The sequence below is a fragment of the Microtus pennsylvanicus genome, chromosome 6, assembly GCF_037038515.1.
Source record: "Microtus pennsylvanicus isolate mMicPen1 chromosome 6, mMicPen1.hap1, whole genome shotgun sequence".
Lineage (NCBI taxonomy): Eukaryota > Metazoa > Chordata > Mammalia > Rodentia > Cricetidae > Microtus > Microtus pennsylvanicus.
Window position 1 is genome coordinate 95,648,562 of NC_134584.1, and position 19,902 is coordinate 95,668,463.

The 19,902-nt window shown below is 53.1% G+C and overlaps 1 protein-coding gene across 4 annotated transcripts in view; it reads right to left on the reverse strand.

Annotated features, from left to right (window-relative positions):
• Nucleotides 1–1,476: 1,476 nt before the first annotated feature.
• Nucleotides 1,477–19,902, reverse strand: part of Gnao1 (G protein subunit alpha o1) — a 143,916-nt gene continuing 125,490 nt past the window's right edge. The window contains exons 7-10 of one of the 4 annotated variants that reach the window (XM_075976912.1): nt 16,272–16,425; nt 7,502–14,312; nt 3,992–4,207; nt 1,477–2,766 (exon numbers count right to left, since the gene is read on the reverse strand). In XM_075976912.1, the coding sequence (XP_075833027.1) occupies nt 14,125–14,312; nt 16,272–16,425 (342 nt within the window). In that variant the 3' untranslated portion in view covers nt 1,477–2,766; nt 3,992–4,207; nt 7,502–14,124. Of the gene's footprint in view, nt 3,414–3,456; nt 4,208–7,501; nt 14,313–16,271; nt 16,426–19,902 lie in introns of those variants that run through there. The other 3 variants (XM_075976910.1, XM_075976911.1, XM_075976913.1) reach the window with 3 other exon arrangements.

Genomic DNA, 19,902 nt, shown 5'->3' on the forward strand with positions numbered 1-19,902 from the left:
AGTGTAGAGAGTGTTCTTCAGTCCACACATAAGTGAGATGCTTCTTCAGGAGCTGTGTTTGTCTGTCCTGGAAGGCTCCCTGTCCTACCTGAAGTTTTGTCTCCTGCTTTCCATTGGGTTTGAAGTGTTTCCAACCCTGGCTGTACATGGAGTTTGCGCAGTTTTGGTTTGTTAAGGATGTATAGGTTCTGCCCTCATACTTCTCGTACTAAACCTTCCTCTCCCTGTCCTTTCCAAACCCGCTTCCTGACCTTTCTCCTAAGAAAGGAAGGCCGTGCTGAGGTGTAACCATGGGTAGAGACTTGCCTAGCATGCACGGCCTCCTCCATTCCATGTCCAGCAACAGGGGAAATAGAAAATAAAACAAAAGATTGGCTTTTATCTATCTGTAAAATCCACTTGCAGGTTGGGAAGTTGGGAAAGAACCTGGTAGGATGTAACTCATTGAGAGAAACTCAGACCTGTCAGGGACAGTCTTGTTCTTCAACCTTCCATTGGGAGCTTCAAAGTGTAGACGGGGTGTAGGTTCTACAGTTCCTCTGTAGACAGAAACATGGGGTGTAGGGAATTGGTAGGGAAAGCACTGGAAAAGAGGTGTGACTTGGCAGAAGGACTTTCGGGGGGGGGGTACCCGTATTTACCAGGTATTCATGAAAACAGGAGCCAGGACTGTTAGCCTTGGTCTGAAACAGTATCGTGCACCCCCCCTCCCACACACACCATGCTGGCAAAGGCATGTACTATGTGCTGAGAATTTCCATGTGGGGTGTTGTTGAGAGAAGATGTGACTAAGCAGACCCCTGTGAGGTTCCTCCCACCGCATTATAGATACGGAACCCGCTTTTAGCCGCTTGCCTAATGATTGGTGTGTGGTGTGAGGCATTTTGGGGGGCCCAGTTTCAACCCATTTGCTAGTAGGGCTTTGGCAGAGCCACAGGTAGGGGGTATAGTGAGGCCAGCAGCTGGGGAGCTCAGCCTTAGAGCCAGGCTGCGTGGTTTTGCTTCCCGTGTGTTCCACCTGCTGAGTACCCTGTGCCCAGCTGCAGGAGGACAGCAAAGCAAGGACACCTGAGGCTTTGGTGCAGAAAGGGGAGGTGGTTTGACCCTCCTGGAGGGAATGCCCTGGGCACAGAAGACAGGAAAAAGGTGTGGCTTTTCCCTCTGCTTTTCCTGCCCACCAGAAGCAAAACCAGCTGAACTGGAGGAGTTACTGCCAGAAGGAAGCTACCCCACTCCCTGCTCTCATTCCTCAGTGTGTGGGGCCGGGGTGGGCAGGACAGACAAACACTGGGCAGCTTTCCCAACGACTGTGCTCTGAACTGACTCTCCTGGGTGACAAAATGGTGAGGGGCCTGGAAGAGCATGCGGAAGGATTTCTACCCACCACCCTCCTAGGGGGTGTGGCCAAGCATCTCCTTGTCAGAGCGAGCTTGCCCTGGGAACCCTTGTCCAGAAGGCAGAAGGTGAGACACTCGGTACAGACAAACATTCTCTTTATTGAGCTACACATGAATTTCCATTAGAGAAGTAGGCTGGCAGTGTGTCAGGTGTCACAGAAACCCCACCAATTGGGAATAGAAAGGCTTACAAAGACCCGCGGGCTTTTGATTAATTTTTTTTAATGTTTTTTCCTTTTTTTCAAGTTTTTTTTCTGTATTTTTAATTTTTTTTTGTGTGTTTTGTCTTTTTGCCTCTGTTTTTGAAATGGCTGTGACTGGTCTTCAGCAAATATTGTCTTAAAAGTGAAACTGTGAACAGGTCTGGGATTAGATACTAGTCACGTAGAAATGACATAGGACTGATCATGAAAACTGGCTTTAATGTAAACACTACATTCCATCTTTGAATTTTTTTGTTTTTCTTTCATCTTGTGGCATTTAAAAACTTTTATTTATTTATTTTTATTCTTTTTATCTGCAGCACAAACATCCCAACATGAGAGAGAGAGAGCGAACACAGGTCACTGGAACGGAGAAGTGGAGAGGGGACACACAGGAGGAAGGGCTTCTGCCCAAGGCTGGAGGCTGTGGTGTTAAAGGGGAAAAAACCAAAAACCACACAGCCCCATTCCCCAGATGCCAGTAGAGCTGGTCAGTGTGGGATGGGAGTACTCATCAGGACGGAAGGAAAAACCAAAAAGAAATAGCACAAAGGGCGTCTGGGAAGGGGCAGGGCTCCTTGCTTGTCTAGGGCTGGATTCCTATAGATGGCGGGTGTTCTCTGTGGCAACCATACGCCAGAGCTGTGCTTTTTCTCTGTGAACTTGGAGTGACTGTGTTTGCAGTTAGATGGGTGGGCAGGTGGCATCTGAGGTGTCTAGCGACCGGAAGCCTTCTAGAAAGCCTGGCCTGGCTTATTCCCACCAGCCATGGGCGCACAGAAGCCCTGGGAGCACCAGGCCCAGCACTGCCGCTGTCTGCCGGCCCTACTCAGAGCTGGGATGGGCAGGATGTCGGTACTAATGTGTATGATTTTTTTTTTATTTCAAAATAAAAGGAAATATGAATGATGAGTTTTCCTTTTTTTCTTTTTTTAAAGCTACAAAGCACATGAGAAATGTTCTTTTTTAAAAAATCCTTCCAAGTTCTAAATGTAGAGACGCAACTAAAACCGGATTCTACAGCATTCTACAGAAATACACAGCCGCCAGTCACTCTGGGGTCGTAGGTTAGACAGGGGCTTGGTACACAAAGGCTGTGTGTCTTACAAAGGCCAAAGGTCATGCTACCAGGAGATCAACATCAACAGCAAAGTCCATGAAGCAGTCTGTAGAGAGAGAGACAGGGCCGGTCTGACCATTTTCTTTGACTTTAAAAACCAACCAACCAACAAACCCTACAACATTTTAACCTCTCCAAGAGTAGTGCAAAGTGGGGTGTCCTTATTAGGGAAGCCCACCTCTGCCTTGTCCCCTGCTTCTGGCCCCTCTGCCAGTCCAGCCCTCCCCAGGCCACTCACGCTAGTCCGCGTGCCCTCTCTGAGGGAATCTGGCTTCAACTCTGTTAGGTGGGTCTGGGCAACGGCTCCCATGGTTCCTCTCCTCAGCTAATTGAAAAAGCTGACCGGGACACCCATCTCTCTAACATTTCTCTGTTCCCATAAATAAAGAAAACTCAGGAGACAGGAAGATTGATCAGAGCAATGATTCTTCTAGATTCTTGAAATAAACAACCACCACCACCCAAAAGAGAAGGGTCCTCCGAGTTTCCTGTTGTGGCTGTGGGGGAGGGGGATGTTAGAGTGTTGGCCATTTCTTAAAGGGTTTTGGGATCTGGGCAGGGGCAGGGCAGAGCTGAGCAGCCAGCCTTGTGGTCAGATGGAGAGTAGGGCAGGCTGGATGGACGGAACCAGGTCCCCCTCTGCCTGCCCTGCTGGATGGATGGATGGAACCAGGTCCCCCTCTGCCTGCCCTGCTGGATGGATGGACGGAACCAGGTCCCCTTCTGCCTGCCCTACTGGATGGACGGAACCAGGTCCCCCTCTGCCTGCCCTACTGGATGGACGGAACCAGGTCCCCCTCTGCCTGCCCTGCTGGATGGACGGAACCAGGTCCCCCTCTGCCTGCCCTGCTGGATGGTTGGAACCAGGTCCCCCTCTGCCTGCCCTGCTGGATGGATGGATGGAACCAGGTCCCCCTCTGCCTGCCCTGCGCGTGGAGTGGGTCTCGGAAAGTAAACTCCTGGGGCTGTTCAGAGGACTCCCACCCCAGGCTCCCACCGTGCCCTGTGTGTGTGCACGCACGTGTGTGCATGCTCATGTGCTGTCCCGGGAAAACGGATGAGCTAGGGATGGTGGTCGGTTCTGTCCGTAGCTCTTTCCAGTATTAACTAAAAACAGTTTTCTAATATATACTTGTGTATAGATAAGGTTTTGTTATGCCTCTTTAAAGTTTATTTACCAACTTGTACTGGTTAGTGGTGTGTGTGTGTGTGTGTGTGTGTGTGTGTGTGTGTGTACACGCAAGCTGTTCTGTGAGTGCTGGAATCATTACCAAATAGGTTGCTATACAGGACAAGAGGTCAGTACAAGCCGCAGCCCCGGAGATTGTTGGCAATGATGATGTCGGTGACGGCGTCGAATACCACCTGGATGTTATTCGTGTCTGTGGCACAAGTCATGTGACAGTAGATTTCTTTGTTGGGTGAGCGGTTTTTGCTTTCAAACTGTGTTTGGATGTAGGCAGCTGCATCTTCATAGGTGTTGGAACCTGTAGGGAGACACAGAGGAATAGGCAGGAGGCCCTAGTGAGAGCTGGGGGTGACAGAGGAGTGGTTGGGATGTAAATGGGGGCGGCGAGAGAGGAAGGAAGAGCAGGGGTGCCACACCCTCCTTCTCCAGGGTAAGGCAGCACTGGAAGGTAAGTAAAACCGTGAAACCTGGCATCGCCTGGCTCTGCCTCCTCAGGCTTTTACTTACAGTGTTGAGAAGCGCGATGGCCCTGGGAGGAGCCAGCCACAGAAGACCTCATTTGTTCTATATTAACAAATCTAGAGGATGCCTCTCTCTGTGGCCTAAAGTTGAAATCTAAATCAACCCATGACTCTTTGGTTGTTGTTGTTTCTTTAAATTTAGTTTTATGTGTATGGGTATTTACCTGCATGCATGTCTGGATAGCACCTGTGTGCTTATGTCTACAGTAGCCAGAAAAGGATGTTGGGGCTCCTGGAACTGGAGTTACAGACAGTTGTGAGCTGCCATGTGGGTGCTGGAACCCAAACCCAGTTCTCTGGAAGAGTAGCAGGTGCTCTGAACCATCTTTCCAGCCCACTGGAGACTTCTTAAGATGTATTTTTATTGATGTGTTTGTATATGTGTCTGTGTGAGCGTATGTACATGTGAATGCAGGTGCCCCTGCAAGTCAGAAGAGGGCTTTTTTGGAGATGGAATTACACGTAGTTTTGAGCCACCTGGTGTGTGCGAGGAGCTGAACTTGGATCCTCTGACAGAGCAGGAAGCACTCTTAATCACTCAGCCATCTCTGTCTCCAACCCTGCAATTCTCACAAACCTGCAAATGAAGCCTAAGGAGGATGGCACCAAAGGGTCTTGTGTACTTTAGGTGTGGTGGGCACCACCTAGCCTGGGCTCTATCTTCAGCAGGTCCCTCCATGGACTGGGCCATCACTAAACAGTCTTAGTCCTTGGGAGAGTGGCCAGGACACAGGGACAATGAGAGGCTTAAGGGATATCATGTGAGACATCCACTGGGCTCCTCCAGTGCCCCTAACGTTCCTCGTGTGTTCCCTTTATTCTGGCAGGCTGGGTGGTGATAACAGGGCACACCTGTGTGTGATACAGGCGTTTTCCAGCCAGCTACAGTCTAAGCTCCTGTAGATCTGCTCCGCAGGCGCCTTTTATTAAATACCATATTAATATGGACCATGACAAAAGTTTGGAAAAGCCCTGAATGAGGGAGACTCCCCATTTCCTTCAGTCTGTCAGGGGTGGCCTAGTACAGAAACAGTGCAATGGTATTCTGGGAGAGCGTGAGCCCAGGCTGGCTGGCCAGGGTGTGCACCATTGAAGGCACAGGCTGGCTGGCCAGGGTGTGCATCATTGAAGGCACTGACTGGCAAGGACTTTCCTTCTAAAACAAAAAGATAGTTCTAGGCCAGAGTTCCTGTCTAGTGGTGAGCCAGTGTGAAGGCTGAGGGGTGGCGCATCCTCAGGTGGGGTCGGGGTAAGCCTCCTCCACCCACCATCACAAGCCCGTCCGGTGCCAAGCCACATCCAAGCCTTCAGAAGGCAGAGAGTGGCAGGGGCTGCCCTGTAGAAGAGCTTCCTGGCTGGAAAGCTCTAAGAAGAGCAGGTGGACTTCCAGACGGAGCGGCTGCCACACTGTGCCACGTCTGCTGAGCCTGGGGTTTTACACAGTCCCACTGCTACCCTGCAATGCTGGCCTGCCTCGTTTCTCAGACAACCACCTCCTAACCCTCTTCCTCTACTTGGTCTGCGTCCTCACACCCTGTGGTGGCAAGACATTTGTGACTGCTTCTTCTCCTTCATGCTGTTTGAATCCAAACTGTATCCTGTGTAGGCCCTGGGGAACTGGGGACATCCAGCGGTCACTCTATTCCTAATGAGCCCCTAAGTCAGCGCCTGGGGCTGTCGGGCCTCCTTACATAGCCACGATTTTATAAAAAGCCTTGGGAGTTGGGAAGTTCTTGCTGAGGCGGAAGAAGGCAGCAGTGGCTGCCAAGAGCTGTGCTTACAGGTATGGCCTCCTGTGTTGGCTTTTGGGGGTGATTTTTTTTTTGCACTTGCTCTGCCAACAGAAGGCACCTCCTCAGTTCCTTCAATACCATGACAGCAGTGGCTAGCAGTTATGTAGACATGGCACTAAATACCAGTCTCTCTCACCATCCCTCTAGCCACTCTGAGGTGCCATCATGGTCTGCTATGGCACCCAGACGAACACGGGGTGCCACGGATTAAGTAACCGGCTCCCTCTGCCCCTTGTAATTTGTAAGTACTGCAGCAGATCTCCGTATCGGCCGGTGGGTCCCCTCCTCCGCACGGCTAATCTTTGGTAGTGAAGAAGCTGGGTGAGACTGTCATCCACCTGTACCAGTTTAGGATCCCCTTGGCTGGTTTTGGGAACCTGTGTGGCCCTAGGACCTGAGTCCAGTACTACAGACCAACTTTGGGGCCATGTCAGTGAGTTTCAGGTCCATGCAACATGTGCCCACATCTGGAGGCTGGGGTACATCCTCTGCCTTAGCAGGGGGTTGGTCTTATCCTCAATTCTGCCCCAAGGGAACCCTAGAACTGTCCAGTCTTTAGAGGGTTGGGCTTGGCTCTGGCTTCGAATCAACACTGCCTTTAGCCTTTCCCTCCTGGACCTGTTTGGAGTTTTGCTGGCATGGAGCAGGGGGCTGTCTGTGATCCATTCCTCCGAGGACCAAACAAAATGGGGAAAAAGGCCCAGCAAAAGCAGAAGAAAAGCAGGCAGGTGTGGAGGAAGCTCACACTACATGGAGTGGTTTGACCTGGGTGAAAAAACAGCGGTTTTGTGTTTGGGGAAAGGTGGAGAGAGCTGGCATGATGGGGAAGGTGAGGCATGTCTGGAGCAAACTGGTAGAGAGCACAGGTCCCTGAGTCACCCTCCCACGCCACCAGCCTGCCTTTTTCTTCCACAAGGCGGTGGCTGTGCTGGGCCAAGGAGAGGAGAGGTACCTCATGAGGATTTGGAAGGCTCTCCAACTACATCTCTAGACATCAGGGATGACCAGGAAGAAAGCAAAGGAACACAAGTGTCCTGTGTCCTGCCTCGATCCCTAAAGCATTCACTAGGACACTGTGGAAAGGCCACCGCCTACCCAGGGACATGTCCACAGCTGGCCATGTCTCGGTGCTTCTCCAATACGCTAACAGACTCCTCCACTGGCCCCTCGCTTTCCAGCTGCCCTGCCCAGCAGGCTGTCTCTGCAGCCCACAGGTTGGGGGATCCAGGTCCACACCCAGGACTGGGGCTTTCGCTGGTCCAGGGCTGTAGCACCCACCTGGGTATTCAGGGAAGCAGATGGTCAGGGGTGACTTCTTAATCTTCTCGCCAAAGAGGTCTTTCTTGTTGAGGAAGAGAATGATGGAGGTATCGATGAAAAACTTGTTGTTACAGATGGAATCGAAGAGCATGAGAGACTCGTGCATGCGGTTCTGCAGCCCCGGTGGGGAGGGGAGAGAGCGAGACAGAGAGAGACACACAGAGACAGGGAAGAGAAGAAGAGAGTTAGGTGTAAAGAGAGACTGGGTCGTTCAACACCCAGGAGGCCCTGGGCTCCAGACTCCTCCGTGAGGTCAATGGATAAAGGCTGTAGTTGGGAAGGTATCGCGGTGCATCCAATGCTAACAAGCCAAGCACCCACCATTCTGGGCCAGTGGGAGACTGGTCTGGGAGCCAGCTGTGGCTCCCTGGATGAGGCTGAGGTTAGGAGACCCAGGATCAGAATGGCAGAGCCCCAAGCTGTGTGCTTGTCTCCCTAGAATGTGTGAACACAGCGTGGGACTGGAGTCAGGGAGTTGGGCTTTGACTTTATCTGCCCCTCCCCCTTTCCTTCTGCCCAGTCAGGCCTCTTTCATGGGTTGACAGGTGGGAGGGTACCCCCCAGGAAGATGGGGTGACTGCTACTAGCATCCTTGAGGGTGGCCACTCAAGGAGTGTGTGAGGCCATTTTCAGGGATGGGGCTAAACCTGGCCCACAAGGTCTTAGGCATGGCAGAGAGGAATTACTATCTTGTACACAGAAACTTGTAAGTGGCTGGATGTGACGGACACCCAGAATAAAGCCCAACTTTTGGGAGAATGACCTTTCACTCCAGGTAAAGGCCAATTGTTTTACTTTAGAAGCCAAGCACATTCACCTGTTTCTCGTTATAGGGAGCCTGTTGCTCCGTTAGTGAACCTCTCTGCAGAGAGGTGTGGAGAGAGGCACCTCTCCTAGTGTCCCAGGTAGTCTGTTCTAGTTTTGGGAAGCTCGTCACCTGAGTCTGAACTCAAGCTCTGAGAAATCCGCACTAGATCTCTGGCAAGTAAACAGAAGGGCAGAATGAGTGTGGACGGTGCTGGACATTGCTGAGGCTCGTGGACCTGGGGCAAACGAGCAGGAGCAAACGAGCAGGGTTACCTGCAGGCCTCGTGGCCATTCTGCCTTCCCGTCTGAGCAGGAGCTAAGATGGCAGAGTGACAAGTGCTGGTCCTGAGCTCCACTTTGTGCTCAGCACTCTATCTGTCTAAGGTCCCTCAGCTCATCAACCTGTAGGGGGCGAGTAGCTGTGACCCTGAAGAGCAGAGGGCAGTGTTGGGAGATGTGGCTCAGTAGGCAGAGTGCTTGCCTAGCATGCTGGAGGTTCTGGGTTCCATCCCCTGCTCTGCAAGAAAGCAAAAGTAAACCAGAGCAGGCATGCACTGGGCCCTGAGCCCCACCCAGAGCTTCTTGGGCCGTTTTTCCAGTTAGTGTGGTAATCTGGCCTTTCAAGAAGTCATCATGGCTGGCTCCTTGCCTTAGGGCCAGCCCTGTCTTCCGTCATCTCTCCCAGCCTGTGAACTCTGTTCTTAGGGCCGACAGTATGTGGGGTTCACAGTCCGAGTTCTCGGCTGCTTCCCACATCCCCTAGACAACAGGAAAACATAGTGCCCCCTTGTATCTGCAGCCAATTACTGTCCTTTGATTCTGCTAAGCAAAGCCAGTGACCTCCATTCTTATTCTCCCATAAAGCCTCCCTGTCCTCTGCACAGGACTCACGTGTCATCTTGGTGGACTTTGCTCAGAGAGGTGCGCCATGCGGACTTGTATTCAGGACCTAGCATCGTGATACTTGCAACCAATACAACAGCAGGGAAGCTCTGAGACTCCAAGACTTCAACAGGAAAACATCCTACAGGGGCACCAAGGCCTATAGCTGCCAATGCAAAACCTCAACCATTGCACATTGTCCCAAAAGTTACTGGGTCTCCAGGTGGTGGTGGACACAGTACAGACATTTGGGATGCTAAGGACCAGAGAGAAATCACAGAGGGGTCACCAGAGTTGTTCAAGCTAATGTTGGGGGCCACTTGCTATGGACAGGGCTGAAGGACTCCTCAAGGGTCGATGTGCCTAGGTTTGGAAGACTCAAGAACAATTCACCAAAGTTCCTGGATTCCCACCTTCTGAGTCTCGGCCCACACAGTCCCTACCCCCACACTGCAGTCCACTTTTAGGTCAGTGGTACCTTGTGCGTTAGCAAGGTATGAGGTCCTGGGAGCAGCATGAATTAGCCAAGATTCTGGCCTCAATGGACATACACAGAACTCTGAGGGATGGGGCATGCAGTAAGTAGGGCTGGACAGAACTCCGCGGGGGCAGTGGGCAGGGAAGCTGCTGGGGGAGCGCCGGTACTGAGACCCTCTCCATGCTCAGCCTGACAGCCACTCCTCAGGAGCCCATGACCAACATGCCTGGAGTACAACAGCCTGTACTCACAGGAGGAAATAGACGCCAGGTACATTCAGAGCAGACATCGCCAAAATTGAGAAAAGAGAAGCCAGGGATCACAGATGGCCAACAGCCACCTGCCTGCCATTGCTTTCGCACGGAGCCACTGGGGCCTTCCTGAGGCTCAATTCCTCCCAGTCCTCTACCTGCCCAGGTGGCAGCAGAGCTGAGAACAGAAGGAGGAAGCCATGTCACAACGACCAGCACCCAGCACCAGATCATACGCCTCGGTCCTAGGGATCTTGAGACACCGGGTGCTAGGGTGCTAGGGCCCTGGGAAACAGCTCAGCACAGGACGGATCCGCCCCTGCCTCACAGCAAGCCTGGAGTGAGCAGGGTGGCCAGGGGCCCAAATCCTGCCCCCAGCAGTGCTGTGCCTACTCTGCCAGACTGCCCGCAGTCCCGACACTGGGGAGAACAGAAGAACCAGTCGCGTAGGTTTATCTGGCAGAAGCTCCTCGGCACTGACACAATACATCACACTTGTGCTAGAAAGAGCTGGCACTTTTTATTAATGGTGGGTGACTAATAAATACATTATGGCAGCCAATAAATTATTACAGTAACTAGGTATTTATTAAATCAGCAAGTCACTCTTCTTACAAAATGACAGTTAATGAGGGTAGGTGATGGCAATGGGTCAGGAGGTGGGACCACTGCACCTAAGGCTCTGCTAAGGGGAAAAGAGGGTACCCGGCCTGTGGCCTGGGACTGGAAGGTGCGCATAGGCCACACGGGTCAAGTCAGGAGTCAGGAAGAAGACTGGGAAGTGGAGGGCTGCTGCCCACGCAGGGCAGGCAGCTGTGGCTGGTGCAAGAAGCTAAAGGGGAGTGGGGAGTGGGCAGAGAGCCGCTGGGAAGAGGAGTGTATCTGCTGGTGGCCTTTCGAGCCTGGGGAAGAGAAGAAAGCTGCCCTTCACAGGGTAGCCTGCTCCCACTAGAGGGCTCAGGACTGGGGATAAAGGCCATTGTTTCTGCTTTCCTTCCACCCGCTCCCTCCTTGACATGGCCATCATCTGGCATGGTCTCTAAGGCCAACCCCACTCTCTAAGCAGGTGTGTATAAGGCTCTTCCTCCTGAGGGGCGGGGTGTGGGGGAGGCCTGCTTACACCCTGGGTCCTGTTCTTTGGGATGCTGGGCCTTTCTTTCTCTAGCTTGTAGCCTGACAGGATCAACAGCCTGGAAGGTGCTTGCCTCCAGTAGTCCAGTCTGGATCTCCACCGAGAGCTGTGGGGCTGCCCCTGATGCTTACCAGGAGGCTCAGAGAGAAGTGGTGGCAGCTAGAAGATTCGCTGTACCTCAGCATCCTCAGAAGAGGGTGACAGGCTATGACTGGGCCAGGAGGGGGGCAAGATCTGGAGGCTTCATGAGTCTCTCCTGTGTGTGGTAGGTCTCCTTGTCAAGAGGCTGGGTCGGATGGAGAAGAGGAGGGGGTCAGGAAGAGAGAGAACCCTGCCCTCAGAGTACAGGCTGTAGCATGTAGTGTGGGGGTACCATGGGTACACCAGTTACAACAGTACTTTCTGCAGAAGGTAAGGGCTGGGGTGAAGCATTGTCAGCCCTCTCTGCAGCAGCCTGTGGACAGCCAGGTTCTGGGGTTGAGGACTCTCAGTGATAACCAGTGCAGTCCACACAGGTCAGGTGCCTTCAGTTCCCAACAGTAGGAGGCCGAGATGACGGAGGTCTTTTTGCCTGGTCCAAGAGGATCCAAAAGGACAGGGCACCAGGATCTAGGGACTCTACAGAGGGGATCATGGGGGGCTGAAGGCCAGAGCTACTGGGAAGTGGCTTAGACTGGGAGGAGTCTATCTTCACCCCCAAATCAGAGTTCAATACAGTATCCTCCACAACTCAGACCAAAGACTTGGGGGACCTCCACCCATGATTAAAGGCAAGATTCTTGGAATGGTCACGGATACAAGCACAGGACTGGCCCACGGGCAAGAGGCATGGTCCCACAAATGTGGTGAAGGCACTCTTCCTGGGAACTGGCTCCTGGCCTGCTGAGTGAGCATTCAGAGACTGTAGGACGATCACTGACATGGCCACTACAGACAAAGAGACATTGCCCTGGTCTGGCCACTTACAATGCTTCCCCCACACCCAGAGCCACGACGGAGCCACGCCTCATCTAATATCCACATCCCCCCGCCATGGTAGAACGGCTGGTGATGACACAGATGGGAGGTGGACACTCCCCTGCAGACTGTGTTCTTGAGGGCCTACAGTAGACAGCCTAAGACCGCTCTCTCTGGGATGGCCAGAGCGGAGGGCCGAGAGCAGTGCAAGACACACACAGGAACCGGGAGTCTAGGCTGGCCCTGGCCCCGTGAGGGCTCTGGCTACTGCACTGCAATGATCTGAGGGAAGTGGGAACTGTGTGGTCATAGGAATGGTGACTTCTATCTCCCCGGAAGTGGTCTTAAAAGATGGAGCTTGGCCAACATCCCTTGATTGCAGGTGTTTTTAAACTTGGGGTTAGTCTGGGGACACAGGGGGTCACACACAGTGGGGCCAATGACTTAATCGGCCTTAGCCACCACATCAGGTCACCGAGACCGTGGGCTCCAGGAGTCTGGCACAAGGTTCTCAAACGATGGCGGTGTACACAATGTGGGTTGAGGGGGAGTGGCAAGGCAGTCAAACTGGGATGAGCTTCCTAGAGGATCACCCCTGCAAGCATTTGGCACTGGGGAAGGTTCCCGTGTCTCCCTGGACCACCCAGAGTTCTGTTCTTGTTGGAACCAACAAGCCCAGAGCTGTTGGCATGGCCAGGGGGACTGGGAAAGAGAGCCAGGGTCCTGCCTGGCCTGGGGCTGAGCACTCTTCAGAGTGGAGGTCAGGAGAACACAGGGCTTGAGGAAGGCAGAGACCCTTCTAGGTTAGACCTTTCCCCACTGCTCTGTGGACACATTGGCACCCCTAGGTATAGCCAGTGCCAGGAGCACACGAGCCTGTCTCAACCACCGGCCATCACAGCAGCTGACAGGAAAATGTTCTGACTGTCCGAAATCAGCCAAGGCTAGGGTTGCCAAAACCATTCCACCCCCTTTTCTTAGGAACTTCTGCAGTAAAGTCCCTCCCTGGGCTCCTAGGGCTCTTTCCCCCTAGGGGGCGGGGTATATGTCTGAGTTGGTTTCTACTCCTCCTAAGCTCACACTCCAGGGTGCTGTTGGCTCATCGCTTGCTTTCTGCCCCTAGAGCAGGAATATACCAAGGGTTTCCTGCCTTCTTGACCAAGGTGGAGGAAAGCAGGGCGTTGGCTTCAGGGCTCAGTCTCCTGTGCTTGCCTGAAGAGCTTCCAGTCCCAAGCTTGCCTACTCTGGCTGAGACCTGAAGAAAAGGGCAGCTGAGCCTGTATGAGCAGAACCAGCAGATGGCTCCTTCAGGACTTAAATCAACCTGTGCAGGAAGGAGCTGCCTGCCCCCTCAACTTTCCTCCCCACCCTAACTTCTGGGGCACAGGTCTTGTTTCTCCACCAAGGCTCTTTTGTAATTGGCAGTCTTAAGGAATAATCCCAGGTTCATGGGAGTCAGGGCTGAGTTTTCTGGGGAGTCTAAGGGCAAGGCAGAGAAGGGCCAAGATCCAAGGTGAATGAGGAGGGAAGCCCTCCCCAACGTCTGAGTCTTTGCACCCCAAAAGTGGCTTGGTTATGTGTTGGTGTTTGGCGACAGAACTGCCCTCTACCAAACAGACCCTAAGGAAAGCTGAGAGATGGCATCTACTGTCCCCTTATCAGCCAGCACCTGTCACAGGGCAATCCTGCAAGCCACCCTATCACTTAGGGGAAAAAGAGACACAGGCCTTTTGAATAGGAGGCACAGATACAGGACATGACCATTCTGAACCAGATGGCAGCGTTGCTCACTCAGGCTCGGAGTAAAACACTTAAGAGACATGGTTGGCCGGCGAGCAACACCCAGGTGGTGGGCAGCATTTCCTGGCCTTGTGTGTGGTGCTCCACACCTCTGCCCAACCCTGTTCCCATGTGTCATGCAGCCAGAGTGGGGTAGGGTGGGGATGCTCAAAGGATGCCGCCTCCTCCCCCAGGACAGCCTCTGGGATTTTCTTCAGTGCACAGAGCATCCTAGTGGTGGCCGAGCTCTGGATCCAGGGCAGAAGTGAGCAGCAGCTGGGCAGGAGGCCAGGGCTCAGTAGAGTCCACAGCCCCGCAGATTTTTGGCGATGATGACGTCTGTCACAGCATCAAAGACAAACTGGATGTTGTTGGTGTCCGTGGCACAGGTGACATGGGTGTAGATTTCCTTGTGAGCTGATTTATTCTTACTCTCATACTGCCCCTGGATGTGAGCCACAGCTTCTGTGAAGGCACTGGGGCCTGCAAGATGAAACAGTCGGTGAGGGGAGTCAGCTGATGGAGAAACCCTGGAGTCGCTCAGCACGGAATCCCTGGGCTGGCCATTGTGTCATTTAGGCCAGTGGCCATGGAGCAGGTGCCAGAATCCTCCTCAGGACCACTAGAAAACAACAGGCCTATATGGAGTGGAAGCTTTAGGGCTCAACTCCAGCTGGCAGTTGGAACCTAGAGCAGCGATCTCCCTAGGAAGCAACAGACACCGCCATCCCAGTGACTGGCTGACTGAGGTGGGGGCTGCCTGCGAAGCTGCTGTTTTCTCCCCACAGGCCTACTCACTCCAGATGCAAATTCTGTCTTGCTACAAGCTGCAGGTGGGACAGAAAGCTGCTTTTAAGCAGGTATTTCCTCTCCATGTGCCCATGAGTCTGCAGAGAGGGCCAGAACCCGCTTGAAACTGCAGGTAAGGTAGGAGGACCATGCATTCTGCCTGGCATCTGTGAGCCTCTGTGGGCTCCTCCCCTTCTCCTTGATGCTGCCCTCTGTTCACTCATAGCACAACTGATCTGGTTCCCTGGTAAGTCCAAGGAGAAAGCACTGGCTTAGAGAAAGATAGAAAGGTAGAACTTCAACTCTGCATGGAAACCCTCCACGCCACCCCGCCCCCCCATCTTCTAAGAACTCAAGGCAAGCCTAGAGCAGACTGGGACCATTTGCTAAGGGAGGAACATGAAGAGAACTGGAATTGGAGCCACAGTGCAGAGCTGGGGGTGGCACATCTGAAGGGAGAGGCCCAGCCACCTCAGGCATAAGTGCGTAGAGCACAGCCTGGCCATGAGCATCTACAGACCATAGCTGTTTGCTAGGCCAGGGCTGGAAGTAAGGCTAGTGTCCTCTCAGTTAGGGGCCTCCTGTCTTGACTCAGTTCCAGCCCTCAAGGGTATATCACAGGCCATCTTACAGCTGGAGAAGACTCTGGCTGGATGGTGAGGGGCTAAGTCCTGTTCTCCTCAGTTAAAAGCTCTTGAAGTTCTTGCTTACAGAATGACCAGTAGGAAGGGCGGGATGTAGAAAGCTATGATGCTTGCCTGACTTCAGGCCATGACCCCACAGGCCCCTGCTGCTAGAATCTGTATCTTCTGCTCTGTGTCCTCCAGGACCTACCTGCTGAATTGAGAACAGCTGACAAAGACTGGGTTGTCCTGGGCTCACAACAGCCCACCCGACAGGGCTGTCAATCTTGAAGCTCCTTGGGAGCCCTGGTTAGGTTGCACATCTGGCTCTCTAGCTCAGATCACTGTAACACTGACAGTTGGCCTATTGTCCCTGCACTTTCTGCAGCACAGGCAAGGTCCTGCTGCTGGTCAGGTTCTGTCTCGCCAATGGGCTAGGACAGTCTTGTGGCCACTTGTGCTGTTAGAATGGCTGTCTATCATTGTGATCATAGACATAACAACAGATCTGTAGTGACCACAGACTTGGAGCAAGTACCATGCTTTGCATAGCCATGGGCATCTATAAGACTGCTTATAGGAGACCTACAGGGAGTGGGGAAATAGCCATTGTGACAGCCCCCATATCTCATGGTTAGAGAAGCCAATCTGGAGAGGCTATGTGACCTGCCTAGGCCACCCTCCAGGGGCTAAGCTGGGGCTAGATCCTGCTAGGCTACCTTACTCGAAGATCAGGTTTGTTGTCTTTTGACATTGTGGGTTCCTAGTGTTCACGCACCCTCTGCTTATAGACATGTGCCTGGAGTTCCCTAGGGTGGTTACTATTATACTGGAGACGGAGATGAATCAAGCCAGGGCTTCAGGACCCAGTTGCCCAGGTATTCTTATCATAGCTGGCTCTAGTACAGTTCCTTGGGGTGGATTTTACAGGCTGAGCTGGGTGCACTAAAGCACAGTAAAGGCCCAGAGAGACCAGGTTCCTTGGCTGCCCATAGCTGCAAGGGGCTGTGTGGAATGCGAAGGGCTCTACCTGTGTATTCAGGAAAGCAGATGGTCAATGGGGACTTCGTGATCTTCTCCTCAAATATGTCCTTCTTGTTGAGAAACAGGATGATGGATGTGTCTGTGAACCACTTGTTGTTGCAAATGCTGTCAAAAAGCTTCAGGGATTCATGCATGCGGTTCTGCAACAGAGTGGAGAGGCAGGTGAGGGCTGGTGGTACCCAACACCCTGACCTACTGTGGCTAAGACATAGCAAGACAAGCGGAGGGATGGGCCACCAATGCTCTTAATGCATTATTGGGGACAGAGACAGAGGGCCCACGAGAACAAACAGGACATGTCCCTGCTTCATTCCACACACAGGCAGGTTTGGGTGGAGCTGGGGTGGATCAGGAGTGCTGTCCCTTCCAGAGAGAGCTGGCCTGGGCGGGGCACTGAGGTCACTGCAGAGGCTGCAGTCCCTGGAGAGGACATGCACCATGCACATAGAGGGCAGGGGTGCAACCATCATCCAATATGTCTACACGAAACTGTGGATCATGCAGACTTCTCTACCATGGTCTCATTCATTTTTGCCAGCGAGGTCAGGAGGGTGCACGCATTCCGTTGGATAACATTAACCGAGGACTGAGGTCCTCGAATTAATCCTGAGTTGGAAGCAGATGCCAGGGGGACAGCGTCTCAGGGGTGATGTTGCTGTGGCCTTGGCTGTTTGGGTGACTTTGTTGGTTGACTGGGCTATGCCTGGCTGAGGGAAGCTCTCTCTGGGAAAGCTGGTTGTTGGGGCTGGTTTCTCAGAAGAGGGGCCAGGAGAACCCCAAGAAGAAACTCAGCAAAACAGATTGAAACCGAGAGAAAGCTAAAAACCCAGCAGAGGAGGAAAAAGAAACCCTGAAAAATTGATCCAATCAGTCTCAGACCCAGGAAGTGCAGGGCAGCTATGCGAGGCAAGTACACAGGCCTCAGCTGCCTTGTGATGGGCAGGCGCTGCAGCTGGGATGGATGGAAGGCTGTGTGGAGAGGGTGGCCTCAGCTCAGAAGCCAGCATAGAACACAGGCCTGGGGCTAGTATTCACAGCAAAGTCACCCAGCGGAGCCCTGAGAACCTGCTGCTTTCAACTCTTAGCTCATGTTTGATCAGAGGGAAGTGCTTCATACCTGCCGGGCTTGGAGGGTCTCTCAGAATCTGCCCATGGTTTTGGCCTTGCTTTGGTAAGAAAAGGCCTTGCAGGCGCTGGTGGCAGTAGTGGTGAAGTTGTGGCAGCCTGTGGCCCGGCTGAGTGGTGCAGAGAGCAGGTACGAGGACAAGATGAGCCCGTGGGGGTCCCAGGGTGCAGCGGGCAGGGTGGCTGGTCCGGTGTTGGGCAGCCACTAGCCGCAGGGCCTTCCTGGCCTAGCTCCACGAGCTGTCTCCAGACATCTTTGTCTCTGTAGCCCCAATTTTCCTCCCCAGGCCAGGGAGGGAAGTGCAGAGCTGGCTAGAGGGAAAGACTGAGGACCAAGGACTGGGTCATTGGTGCCTACATCTTGCCTCTCTAGGGAAGAAATCCAAACTCTACCACCCGTCCTCTGGCTACAACATCTGGACAGAGGAGCAGAACGCTATTTCAGCTCTTAGCCCATCATCCCCCCCCCCCCATGCCTGAGCAAGGTGTGGCAATTACGCATGGTCACAAAGGTGGCAGGAGTGATGCCAGGTCTTGGGCTGAATCCATCTGACTCCCAAGTTGTTCAGTTCACACACATGTTCCCCACACAGCGACGACTGCTAGTTCCACAGGAATAGTATGGTTTGACTGTCACTATAGCTAGGAGCCACCGCTGTGGCCTGCTGGCAAGGTGGAAGGCAGCCCCAGGGAGAGAGAACTCTAGGAAGAGCTCATTTCTGACTTTGGCCCATTTGTTTTTCCTACCTCAGGGTTCCTGTCTCCAGCTTTTGAGGCAGGGAAATGCAAGGGAAATGGGGAATGAGCTAGAGGCAGGGGAAAGGCTAAGAGAGCAGTAAGGTTAGGAAGGACACTGGAGGGAAAGTGTCTAGGTGCATAGGAGCAAGGCTGGTGAGGAGTTAAGGGGAAGCAGGTAGGGAGCCACCCCGACTTGGAGACCTGAGGCCACAGGGCTTGGTACCCACTGGACAGCTATTCTGTGTTCTGGAGATTACTGAGGGTCTGGCCCCACAGCTGATGGTCCTGGGCCTTTGCTCTGGCAGGGCAGGTTCAAAGGAGAGGCCATGCTCCAGTGTGAAGGATCTCCTACCAGCCAGTCTCCACCTCCTTGATTCTTTTCCAATACCGGATGTGATGTAGCATCTACTCGCAGAACAGACAGGCCACAGGGAGCAGGTACAATGGCTCTCATAATACAGAGGCACCCATAGTGGGGAAGAATGTACGGGGCCAGTCATTCTGATGGATGCACTAACAGGAGAATGTCCTGGGCTTCGGATAGTCAGAGTCTGGAGTTAAAGAGTGTTCTAGGCCATGTTTTCCCCACTCCGTACTGGGGCTTGGGACTGGACCACTGTCTGCCACAGTCACTGAGAGTGACAGCTCTGAAGCCCAGCCATTACAAGAAGAGCCTGGACCACCCCTCCTACCAGCAGCTTGGCTTCCATCTGCCAAAAGTCTCATCATTCAGTGTGAACTACTCAGGACGACGGGTCCTCCTCTACCAGCACTGTACTCCCTCTCAGCACATACCCCAAGAGCTCATCCACCCCTCCTTAGACACCAGTAATGACGGGACTGGGACTGGGAAACAAATTGGACTCATAAGGAAGACAGGCCTTGTTCAAGGACAGCACAACCACAGGCCCCTCCTCTGACCCTTGGTGCTGATCCCAAAGGCTCAGGGTGAAGCACTCCTATTCCAGATAGGAAGGCAGATGCCAAAGTGTGAGTCCACAGCCATGAACCCCACTCTCAGAAGTGGGCTTGTCTCCCATGACCTAGTAGGATATCCTTGAGGCCTGGTCCCTTTCCAGGCTTTGTGGATAGGCCCACAGACTTGTGGGCTGATGGGAAAAGCTCAGCGGATGTACCTGGCTAAGGGCAATACTATACTGGCTGGCCAGGCACTGTTAAGCAAAAAACGCTTCCATGACCAGCAGCCTTAGACAAGGCAGGTGGTATTACTGTCCCCACTTTTCAGACGACAGGAACCCAGCCAGAAAGAGTGCTGCCTGAATTTAGCTCATACCAATGAGCAGCAGAGACAGGATGAGGCCAAGGGAAAGGCTGACAAGGAACCTCTCAAGCCAGGTGGCAGGTCTTAGAGGCTGAGAATGACATAGAGAACCCAGGCTTGTCACTCCCAGTATGCCTGTTTCTTGGTGCCCCTCTTGGCCAGGTAGCCCCACAGCTATCCAGCTGGCCAGAATCCCAGGAAGGTCAGAAGAAGCTAAGGCTGCCTTTCCTGCTGCACACACACTCTTGCTTGGCTGCTATCTGGCTTTGTAGAATTTGCTTAATTTTTTTCTGGTCTGTCAGCCCTGTGTGACTCCACTGTTTACTAACAAGGTGCTTACTGGTCAAGACCCTGACGTTGATAAGTTATCCACAGCTCATTTGAATACAAACTTCACTGGGAGCCCCCAGCTGCCTCTGTTGTACTGGCAAGACGAGCATCTGCCTTGACAACACAGAACGCGCGAGGATGC